The sequence below is a fragment of the Macadamia integrifolia genome, chromosome 8 (genome assembly GCF_013358625.1).
Source record: "Macadamia integrifolia cultivar HAES 741 chromosome 8, SCU_Mint_v3, whole genome shotgun sequence".
Classification (NCBI taxonomy): domain Eukaryota; kingdom Viridiplantae; phylum Streptophyta; class Magnoliopsida; order Proteales; family Proteaceae; genus Macadamia; species Macadamia integrifolia.
In genome coordinates, this window is record NC_056564.1 from 53,125 (window position 1) to 64,937 (window position 11,813).

Consider the following 11,813-nt stretch of genomic DNA (forward strand, 5'->3'; position numbering starts at 1 on the left):
TACAGCAACAGAATTGGTACCTTGCTAAAGCCAACAGGCAAATTTTAGACATGAAAGGACGGAACGGAACCACGAGCTTTGGAAAAACTAAAGTCACCCACACCCAAAGAGTACAAGACCACACTCCTCACTCGATTGTAACCAACGAAAGGTTCGTTTATGATCACCTCAATTGCGAAATTGAAAAGAGACCGGTGAGGTGTGCGGAAAGGAAGTTTGCATGGGGTGGGCAGCATGGCACAATGTTTATTATCATGTGTTTCTCTCTCCTCAAAACTACCACCATGCCACCATCTTCTTTTCTTCTGCAGCCTTTTAATATATGGACAGACGAGACATTTGCCACCGCACGCAAACTTACAACATGAGAAAGTAACAGTGATCAGTGATGGAGGATTCTCCGTTTATCAAAACCTTTCTAGCTACTTCCAACTACAGCTTCTGTTCCACATGAAGAAAGCTAAGAAGATCTGTGTGTGTTGTTTTTTCTTCTTTTTTTTCGTAATGATCTGTCTGTCTGCAACATGCATAGCATATGATCAGTATGTAGGTTTGTTTTCATATTGGATCCCAACACAAAACAGGGGGCCGTAGAAGCATTACGAGCAGGAGCTGCATAAATTATTAGATCATCTTGAAGATAAAAATAACAAAAATTTGATAGACGGCATTACACAGGAAACTGGTTTTTATTACAAATGACGATACAAGGAGGGCAAAGAAGAAAATACCGTCTCATTTGGCATGTTTATAACACAAATGCAAGAGTCTGTCAACTTTTCCATGATCCAGATGGTCCTCCCTTGAGACATCACTTGTTGCCGCAGTCCACCGTTCGAAAATACTCGCCAGATGGTTAAGCTGTGGTGCCTTAGGGAGAACAAAGATATCACGAGTCGTGATGAGAAGTCCCCGACTATTTTCCAACTCAAACAAATCTTACTTGCCTAATCAAATTATGGCATAAGAATGAGCATCTACCACAAAATTTATTTTTTTTGTGTGTGTGTGTGTGTGTGAGAGAGAGAGAGAGAGAGAGAGAATCCATCATTCAATGAACACCACCACAGAAATCTCTGCATTAACGAAATAACCCAGGGAAACTATACAAATGTAGCGGTGTCAACTACTCTCATAGAAAGGTGAATAGACAGGACTACTAAGTCAATAAATTGGACGGTCACGACCATCTCATCAAATTTAGGAATAGAAAACCATGCCTAACACTTCCATGTATATTGTTACGGTCGTTTTGAAAGTTGAATTATTATTTCTTGGAAGATTGAAAGAAATATTTCTTGGAAGATTGAATTCTTTCAATTTTGATGGGATGTTATTGGCATTTTCTACTCTACTACGACTGACAGGAAAAGGATACAGCAGTAGTCCTGAGAGTAGATTTCGTGCCAGAAGTGCTAGAGCTCTTAAAATCTTCACTGGAATCTTCTTCCTGGTGATCGATGAGGTCTTCTTCGATAAAATCAGAATTCTCTACAAGAATGGCAACACAGTTGTGCAGTTTTGAAGGGCTCATATCGTCTTCTTTAACTTGAACCAATAACCTTGCTAGCACACTCCAAAGTGCACTCCGTGCTTCCAAGTCATCCGAAACAAGGGGAAAATTTTCAAGAAGACCCTGTAAGAAAGGCAGGTCTGGATGGACCAAATGCATTATTCCTAGGTGGCAAGGATAAAATAACCGGCCAAAGACTTTTCAATCTAGTACATTTACCACGAGACATAGCCAAAGCGAGACCTGGTTCATCAGACAGTATATTTGAAATCAGGACCACAGAACTAACACAAGAGCTGGCTACCTGCACAAAATAAATGTTCTGTAAAACATACACAAAGGTTAATGCTTCACTATATTGCTTTGAGCTCATTGCCAATTTGAGGGTGGTGTCAGATTGCATACAATGCATTATAAATATATAATCCAGGCGATTTTATTCTGCCCTTGTTTCCTTATTGTACACTACATGCCCTAGGCATCTCAAATTGTTGACACAGAAGTATAAAATTAAGCAGTTCATCTGACGTCCTAAGATCAAATTCCAAGTTTTCTTCACAGCTTATACAATGGAAAGATAAATTTCAGTATGACATGCTATTTGGCATCAGGAATACCTCAACTTTGTCAGGAATTTTGACCAGGTCATAAACGAGTCTGATAAGTTCCTCATTTGAAGAGATCAATTGTGAATAGTTATCATTAACAGAAAGAGCCTCAATTGCACGCAGGATCAAATCAAGAACAAGGAACCTACAAGAGAAAACAGAGAGAAAATCAAATGACAAAAGTTGTTGATGAATCACTCATGTGGATTGTTTTGTAAGTGACACATGATCAGTAAACGATATCTAAACAGAACCTGCATAGTAAACATTGAAAAAGTAAAAGCTAAAACGTAGTAAGAAACAATGAACCTTTATGAAATCACTGAATCACCTAAAACATATCTTTTCCGTCTCATAGAATGATTTACATTTTATCAGGTTTAGCTGCAGTTGAATTCATAACTCAGTAAAATTTTCAGCTCTCGCTAGGCCAAGTATCCAGCCCTTTTGGATTCATTGCAAGATCACTGAAACAAATGTGAAGGAATAATTTTGATCACAAATGGTTCAATAACTTTGAGATAGCCAAATCCGCCTACTACTCAAAATTATTTGATTCTTCAGATGCAGTCCATGCACACAAGCATTGTATTACAATTTGGAACAAGAAGGAAACTCTATAATCTATACAATGCCTCTATGGAGTAAAATTCCATGCCATCCTTGCTTTAGAAAACTAATCCTCTGAAACATGAGTTGACCAAGGCATCCATGAGAAAGTCAAATGCTTAAGCATATATGATAATATGATACCAACTTTAGGTACGTATAATCACTCTATCCAATGTATACTGCTAAAATTATGGATAACAAAGAATATATTCATCAAACTCATCTTAAATATCTCAACTGCAAGGGAAGCAAGATTAAATTATCAACATATTGATTTGAGAAAAGAAAAAAATCCAAATCTCAGCCCAAAAAATATATATATATATATATATTTATTTATATATATATATATATATGTATTCATATTTATATTCTAGTTACACTCTCAATGAGTTCTACAGTTTCGACATCTGCAAATCACATTGATGTAGATGTCTTAAGTTACTGAAAAAACAGAAAGAGAGTCTGTCCGGTAGCAGCATGAAACATAATGCATTGATAAGTGTACAAGATCAAGATCCATCAGCTGTGCATCACGGATAAAACATTTCTTTTAAACACAATGACAAAAGTAAGCGGTAGCGGTTATTAAATGGATATTTTCTACTCTTAGGGGTCGTTGGAGGCATCTAGTTCTCATAACAAGAGCCAGAATTCTCAGCTCAGCTGGGACAGGGAGGTTTCTCTTTCTGTGTGTGTGTGTGAGAGTCTGTGTGGGTGGGTTGGTGGGTGGGTGGAGGATGAGGTCTGCCAATTAAGGCTGTCAACAGATTGAGTTGAGTTTGATCAAAGGTGATCTGATACATACCCAATAAGTTAGATGATCCAATCTGATCTGATAATCTGATGGATCACAAAATAAGTGATCCAACTTCGGATCCGAAAGGATACGATATTCAATAGGCTGAGGCTGGGTTGGAAAATTGATTAATTTAAACCAAACTGAGGCTAAGCCAGGCTTAATTCCTTTTGGTTCAAAGTTGAGAACGAATTCAGCACAACCTGCACCCCTAGTTATGTATGTTAATTTTTTTTTGGAATGTATGTAAAGTTACTACATAGTTGCCTATATTTGTGGTTTTAATTGGGTCAGATCATAAACAGATAGGACCAAGGCATTACCAAATTTTATTGATTACTGATCAGACCACTCCTAGGCACAGATCAAATCTGATCCCAATTGGTCAGGATCAGATGAGAGCCCTACCGGAACAGATCCAGATCAAAATCCAATCCATTGACAGTCCAACTGGCATTATTAGTCTGGCTGATGTACCTCAGGCTAGGGTGACTAGATGCTATATATAGTAGGGACCAGATCCTATCATGTTGTTTCCGTTGTGGTCCTGGGAATCTTGCTCTTTTACTATATGCACATGCAGCTTCGTCGTCAATAAAATTTATATCTTTAACCAAAAACTTTACGAGTTTATTTCTGTACGTAAGGGGCCTCTTGGGAGAAAAGCCAAGCCCTTAGACATGTATCTACTAGCCCAGTAGCCCTATGTCACACATGGCCAGACATCATTCCAAGGAGTGGAACCACAACAGAGGATACTTTTTCAAAAGTAAGCACATCATTCCAAGGAGTGGATACACTACAGATGATATTTTTTCAAAAGTATGAATATCACGCCTTCCTAGTTATTCCAACCTTCACATGAGACACAGGATAAACATTTTCAACAGTAAATGGAAGACAAGAAGGCTATGAATCTCTTGCAATAAGCTTTTGTAACTAAGGACTAGAATAATAGGAACTAGGAAGTTCGGACGACAGAGCATAAAGATGTTCAATCTACCTCTCAGGCATTCTCTCACCGATCAAAAGTTCCATCTCAGTTGCCAACAGATTAACCAGAAGACTAGGCAAACCCAAGTTCATCAAAGATGGAAGAAGAATTTGAGCCCCTTTTTGACCTTCCAACAGGGCCAACAGTAACTCCACACTCTGTTCCAGATGAAAGGCTGATATAAGCATAAGAATAACAATAAGAAAAAAAAAAAATACTATTAAAGAACAATAATAAAACTATTATTGAGACAACAGATAACCGGTTAGTGGGTTAATGGTTTTGTGGTGACAAGTTATGAATGGGAAATGCAGTCCATCATTTCAGCAGTTGTTAGGCACATCTGTATTCTGTTCTCTCTCCATCAAGTCCTGTCAAAATTATTCTGTATGACAGAAAAACTCTGGAGATATTTAAGCAATTTAGTGAATCTCTGAAGCAATGGTGAATGGAAACCCATTCTCACGCATTGCAACAGTGCATAAAAATATAGTGCTTATGGGAAAGACAAAAATGAGAATGGTCTAAGATCGATTCTCAAACATTCAGATGGTCAGAAATAAAATCAACATTAGGGAATTATTTGGCAGCACCACACAGATAAGTGGAAGGCATATCCACAGTAGACTTTAATAGTAGCCTGTTGGGCAATCGAGGCCCAACAGGAATCAGTGGCACATTCATACTATGGGACACTTCAGTTAAGGGAGCAAATTCAAGCCCTATTGTGCAAGTGGACTCTAATAGGGCAGAGGTTCTCCCATTGAAAGTTGGATTGAAGTGTTTCACTCACTAGAGATTTCGACCATGTACTCACAGAAGGAGATTTGGCAATGTTATTGGTTAATGAGTAATGTCAATGAAAGCCAGGTCCACTAATTAATGGAAGATGTCTCAGCAAACAAGAATACATCAGCCTCCAATATGTATCGGTAACAGCTTTGTTTTGAGGTTGTGTATATGTTTTTGTTGTGCTTCAGTGCTTCATGACTTCTTGTGGTCTAGAGGTGGTTCCACTCTTGGAGGATTGTACCATTACATCTTTGATTTTCTGCATAAAATCATTAACCTCCTCCCGCACCCCCCCCCCCCCAAAAAAAATAAAATAAATAAAAAGGCCACTGTATTGCACCCAACCAAGTATAATTAGGGAATTTTAGTAATGTTTAAAGGAGATACTGCAATCAATATGCAACAAAAGACATTGTAATGCAAATGTTGTAGCCATAACCTTTTCCAGTAGCTGAGTATTTAACGTATTTTCTGTAATCCATAGTATGCGACCAAGAACAGGTTCAGGTTGCAATGCTTCGGTCCAAGTAGCAGATCCACTACCTTGTAGACCCAAAGTCAACAACCTGTGTCAAAATACTCAATTAAAAAAGAGCTGTTTAATTTGAACAAGAAAAATAAGTAAATCTTATGACAGTGCCAACAACTTTGAAGAACACTACTTAACAGCTGTACATAAGCTTAAATAAGAAATAAAACAGCAAAACTAAACATAAAATACAAAAAGAGTAACACTAGTAGGCTGTGGTGTATGTCAGGATTACGTCAAGGCTAATGATCATCCCTATGAAGAGAGGGGGAAAAACAAAAACAGAGGCTGCCCCAGTTCTGCATATAGTACATTAGACCACTAAGATGCATCTTACAATCTGCAAGACATATATCTACAATAGAGCTACAAAATAAAAAATAAGACAAAGTTGCTATATCATAGGGAGCAGCATGTACTCAAACTCTAACTTCCACACCATAAAGACATATGTTCCTTTTTCCGAAATAATATTCTGTTAGTAACTCAAAAGGCCAGCGGTGAAGGAAGTTATACATGGTTTATAAAGGAAGAAATCCACTTCAGAAAGGTTTTTTTTTTTTTTTTTGGGTGGGGGGGGCGGGTGGGGGGGGGGAATTCATGAGCTATTCAATGACCTACCTCACAGGTGGAACAAAACTCGTGTACAAAGAAGTCAATGGTCTTAAATATGGTTCTGGGAGATTACCACTGTCAGTAGGAATTGCTGGCTATGAGCACGTTTTGTTTCCTTCAATTTTATCACAAAGTCTATGTGCATGTTTATTTTCTAATGACATGGAATTCTAATGACTATGTGCATGCATATTTTCTAATGACATGGAATTCTAATTACTTGGAAGTCAAAGCCCTCGTACAAACCACCCATCTTGATTAGCGAGGTTAATCAGCCTACAACAATAATTAGTTTTGCAAATCTCCACTATATAGAAACCAATAGCTGGCAAAAGCATCATGCATTAGTCATATGTCATGAGCTCTAGAGATTTTTCTAAGAACAAAGGCAAACCATTTTAGAGTATATATCAGAACACATAAATGGCATGGTGATTGGAGTATAATGCACCAACGCCAAAATCATGGTAGTGGCAATGGGAAGGTAGTGTGAACTCAAAAATCTAAATAAAACGCTTATGGTAAATATATATTCTCGATGGGAAAGAACGATCATTACAGGCTTCCAACATCAAGAAGCTAACACAGATATCAAATCCATGAGTCATTTTACTTCTTATTACCGGAGAGTTTCAGAAAGGCATGGAGTGTCATCTATGAACAACTGATCAAAAACTGTCTCCAGCAATCCTTGTGTAGAGACTATATGAGCTAGTGGAACTTCATGACAAGCCAAATTCGCAAGGATTCCAAGGCTAATCTCCTGCAAAAGAAATGCATTAGTGTCACAGGTTTCAAAGTTCCAGAAGACATAGTAGACACTGCTACGCACAGGGAGTTGCTAAAAGACATGGTTATATGACTTACCTTAACCCTAGAAGATACAGAAACAGTAAGAGTTGCCAAAAGCACTTCAAGTATAAGATTTTTCACCTGCACCCAAATAGTGATATCAGTGAGAATAATAAAATTCATATTGTGATAGAAATTCGTACTCAAAAACTTTCCCCCCACATCTAGTCTATGTATCAATCTAAGTACGTAAATCATAAGCACAAAAGCAAAATGACCAGGAATGGAGGTTATGACTTATGAGTAGGTAAATTGAAAGAAACAAGATTTGGGTACCATAAATTCTGCGTGTGTCCTAGTTGCAGAGAGGTCCCATAAAATGCAGCCGTACTCTTCCCAGGTCGCTTCTCCTGATGATGCCCTGGGATGTTCAGAACCATGAAAAGAATCCTCTCTTTCAATTGGACCGTGGTGACCATCCAGGTTGTCCATGGCCTCAAATTCATTGTCTGTTATGTTTGCGGCCCCAGCTCGAGGGAGGTCGGCTGCACATTCCAAACTAGCACCTTCCGATCCAGTAGAACCACTGTGATCATTTACTACATTGGAGCAAGGAATATTCCTCACAGTGTGGGGTAGAAGTTTTCGTATCAAAGAGATTATATAGCCAGGATCAATTGTCGTCGAGATATCAAACAACTGCAAAATATAATCACAATGTTACAATCGGGTCTTCTACGGACTTAAATTATGATGCATGTCTAGCATCAAATGGATTGCAACAAATAGAACAGGTAGTGATTCCAAGCAATATACACTGTTATCATCAAAGCATACTAAATCCGTACAGTTCTTGATGGTTGCGAATGCATGAGAAGATGATCAGAAGCGCTGCCACATTGGCTAACAAGAAGAACTACAATATCAAATAATGAAAAGGTAGGGGATAAATGACAAAGCCGGATTAAAATAAGATGAGATAGCGACCGCCGTCAATAGACTCGTAAAGACTGAAAAGTGGACATCACACGAGATATGAGTTAGGGTTTTCTTTGAAAACAGGAGGAAGTAGTGGGTGCGAGGGCAAGCAGAGGAAGCTTTGAATAACTATTTCTTAGTACCTCGGAAGAAGGTGCAGACGGATTATAAGCTAGTGCCTCCTCCTCCTCTTCTTCTTCTTCTTCTCCATTTTCTTCTGTTGGTCGTTCGGGCACCATCGGCTCTATTATCTTCTTCTTCTTCTTCTTCTTCCTTTTCCTTCTTCTAGACCAGCTCCGCAATTTGAAATAAAACCGCCCAAATGCCCAATATGAACGGAAAAAACAAAAAACGGAAGGAACTGAGAACCACCGACGATGATTGCTTCGTGTCGGTCCGGTACTCCGGTCGAGGTCTGGACCGATGAAATAATTGTTCAAGAAAAATCTGCATGTCACTTGTTACGTGACAAACTAAACTGTCACGTGCTCTAGCATTTGGTCAACAAGATTTTCCTTAGCTAGGCTAGGTGCATCTCGGTTATGTTTGAAAGCTAAGAAAAAAAAAAAAGAATATTCATTATGTTATTATGACTATTATTTATATGTCTATCTCTCTCCTCAACTTCAATTTATTTATTTATTTTTTTTTACTTAGCTTCCAAACAAGTGTCTATGGCTACATGTGGGATTGACTAGTCACCTGACAGGTTTTAAGGTGTGGAACTTTCTATTCAAAATTCAACTTTATTTTTCTGAAAAATGTAAGTTGGAGTTTTCTATACCGGGAAAAAACTGATTGCTTTTATGCCAATTGATCTACAATGTCATCTTTGGCATATTTTTCTTTCATGCATTTTCTCTAGGTTTGAAGACCGAAGCACTTCAGGCTTTATCTCTCTTTCATCTACTGTACATATTCTGGTGAAGGAACAACATATATGTATGTAGTTAGTAACTTATCTACTATGGCATGTAGATCTCAGCTTAGGGCAGGTATCGATATCCGTGGTTGTATTTTTAGACGCTCTCTCTTGATTTCAATATTTTCGTTAAAAAATAAAAAAATATGTCCTTTGAAAATTTCTTCTTCTTTTTTTATTTTATTTTTTGTATAAAATTGATTCTGATATTCCTACATTCTAAAGTTTTTTATATACGGCCATGCTTCTGTTGTTGGCTACATTTAATTTGTCTCAAGTCTTCCTTCTTTGAAATAGGGGCAGTCTTCTTTATCCTATAAGAGATGAGAGATGTAAAAATTCTTGACATTTTGAAGTGTTGTCTTTGTCTCCTATGACTCACTCCACCTGGGAAGGATGTTAGCATGATCGGTGAATCCCTCTTAATTTCACTTATGTTTCAACTTTCAATCACATTTTCCTTGTTTCCTAATCCTTTTGCAATTTTTTTTTTTTTGTAACCAATCATAATATTCAGGACCCTGGGCGATCTCCTGTACATTTTAACTAAGAATTCAAATAAAACCATAAGAAGGGAGAATTATGGAGAATCAAATAACAGAGGAATACGGGACAGGAAAAAAAAAACTTGAACAATTAACCGTTCATAAATAAATTTCTGGTTTTATTTTTGGAAGTAACCAACAAAATTTCATGTTACAGGAGAACTTGACCCATAGAGAGCTTGATGAAGCACCACTTGCTTTGCTAACGGGGATAAATTTTTCAAAAATCTAGAGAATGCTTTCATGTAAGCACCCAGCCATCCTATACAAACTGAAATCCTAATAAAAAAAAATAGTATCAAAATAACATCTTCCCATGTTCCCCACCAATCAGCAATCAGGTGCTGGATTCTGTACGTGTCACCTGTGATAAAATGGGATTCCATGAAATTATTTTATTAAAACAAGATTCTGTGAACAAATATAAACTGCAAGTTAGTTTGAGCAAGCATACCTTTGTTACCTTTGTCTAGTATAAGAGCCCTCAAACATTACAATATTTTCCTTATCCTGAGGTAAGAATACAGAAGATAGAATGCAGCAACAGCACCAACAATAATGCCAGCAGTTGTAAGCCAAAATGCATACTGCAGCAATCAAAGGATGAACATAGTTACGATGAATAACAAATGGCGACATCACTCTTGCAGACCTGACCAATTGCTTAGCACCGCTTAGCCATGTGCTTAAAGCAATGTAGTCAGCATTTTGAGGGGAAAAAAAAAAGAAGAGTAGACAATGAGTAAACAAGGAGAACATACCACATGCTCTTCAAGATAGGACTTCAAATTCATCCCAAAAATACCTTCAACCAGGGAAACAAAAGTTGTTAACAGACATAATTGTATTAGTGATCTCATTTTTAATGTCTGAATTTACAATTGACAATTGTATGGACTGAAACCCTGTAATATTGATATAGTTCCTTTACAAATAAGAAAGCAACTGAGACCCTTGAGGCCAATTTCAGTACAACATGTTGATTTCAAGTTCATCATGCCTTTCAGAAGGCTTAGAGAATGCAGACCATCATAATGGAAACTGAAGTCATAACAGAACTATGGAAGGGAAGACAGTGCTGAGACTAAACTAGTTGATCAGGAAAATAGATAAGCAATATGGGCTCAAATGCCATTAGTGGAATACGGTCATAGTAGTATTAGAATCTATTAGAACAGATGCATGTAGACAATTCCAAATGGTTGGAATAAGACTAAGTTGAATTAAAACACCACTGGTTATCCGAGCAACACCATTCTCTCCAGTAGCCTCCATCATTAAATCTCCTAACCAAGAACTTGACTTTAACAGCTCTGATGGAAGACCAGAATGGCATACTGAAATGATGTCTCTATTACAGTAATACATGGCATAAAGCAAAAGGAGGGCAGCCGAAAGTAGGATAAATTCACATAAACAAGAAAAAGCACAATCTGTATAAGAAGATAGCATTCAAATTTCAAGGACAGGAAAAAGGAATACCTGCTACTAGAGCACCAACGGCTACACAAAATGTCCCAACTTGGAGAAGCAGTTCAAGTCTGCTAACCTCAAGTCTCCGTGAGCTGAAAGTAAGAAAAACAGATCATAAAGAACAAGGTTCATGGCCACAAAGCAATCTAATGTCAAAAACTCCTTAGCACCATTAAAACACCATTCATTACTAACTAAGAAAGTTCTATCAGTGTCAGTTCACAACTTTTGCCAGGAAAATAACTGGCACATTATGTGTTTATGTTACTTAAGCTCCACAGAGGAAGTTTTACATTTCCCATGCAAGATTTTAGAGCCAAGGCTTCCATACAAATACTTAACGGAATCAGTCTCCAAGTGGCATACCGAGATTACCTATGCATTGCAAAGGTTGATCTACAAACCTAATTATGGAGTTCTCAAGGGGAAATATAAATTCTGCAATCAATGGAGAAATGAAAGATGTTATACAAACCTTAAGTTGACAGCAATAGAATCTTCCATTTCCTTTGCAGAATCAAGAAGCCTTTCTGCTTGACCATGACAAGATTCACATCTGCAGATTAATAAAATAATGATGATAATATATGACTTAGCTACATCAGCGTCCATTTGTGTTTTCCAATCCCCCCCCCCCCCCC

General features: G+C 37.7%; 2 protein-coding genes across 6 annotated transcripts in view; both read right to left on the bottom strand.

Annotated features, from left to right (window-relative positions):
• LOC122085508 lies at positions 1-8,648 on the bottom strand. Of its 2 annotated transcripts, none has more exons than XM_042653967.1 (11): positions 8,376-8,648; positions 7,591-7,953; positions 7,330-7,395; positions 7,086-7,225; positions 5,758-5,884; positions 4,536-4,684; positions 2,131-2,266; positions 1,733-1,817; positions 1,379-1,653; positions 732-861; positions 1-517 (listed from the first exon to the last, which is right to left on the bottom strand). In XM_042653967.1, exons 1-10 carry the CDS (start codon positions 8,469-8,471, stop codon positions 736-738), a joined length of 1,563 nt encoding a protein of 520 aa, XP_042509901.1. In that variant the 5' UTR covers positions 8,472-8,648; the 3' UTR covers positions 1-517; positions 732-735. The 2 variants fall into 2 exon arrangements, with proteins under 2 accessions (XP_042509901.1, XP_042509902.1); XM_042653968.1 differs by lacking the exon at positions 8,376-8,648 and adding an exon at positions 8,071-8,213.
• Positions 8,649-9,769: 1,121 nt separating this feature from the next.
• LOC122085602 (magnesium transporter MRS2-11, chloroplastic) overlaps positions 9,770-11,813 on the bottom strand; it is an 11,692-nt gene continuing 9,648 nt past the window's right edge. Inside the window, exons 10-14 of one of the 4 annotated variants that reach the window (XM_042654083.1) lie at positions 11,648-11,702; positions 11,182-11,264; positions 10,461-10,504; positions 10,154-10,286; positions 9,770-10,063 (exon numbers count right to left, since the gene is read on the bottom strand). In XM_042654083.1, the coding sequence (XP_042510017.1) occupies positions 10,191-10,286; positions 10,461-10,504; positions 11,182-11,264; positions 11,648-11,702 (278 nt within the window). In that variant the 3' untranslated portion in view covers positions 9,770-10,063; positions 10,154-10,190. Of the gene's footprint in view, positions 10,064-10,153; positions 10,287-10,460; positions 10,505-11,181; positions 11,265-11,647; positions 11,729-11,813 lie in introns of those variants that run through there. The other 3 variants (XM_042654082.1, XM_042654081.1, XR_006142169.1) reach the window with 3 other exon arrangements.

Excerpts from the sequence above, each read along its gene's own strand:
- LOC122085508 (XM_042653967.1), bottom strand. The coding sequence starts at position 8,471 with ATGGTGCCCGAACGACCAACAGAAGAAAATGGAGAAGAAGAAGAAGAA. Across the intron at positions 7,954-8,375 it reads CGTCTGCACCTTCTTCCGAG|TTGTTTGATATCTCGACGAC; the intron begins GTACTAAGAAAT and ends TATATTTTGCAG. Across the intron at positions 1,654-1,732 it reads CGCTTTGGCTATGTCTCGTG|ACCTGCCTTTCTTACAGGGT; the intron begins GTAAATGTACTA and ends TGGTCCATCCAG.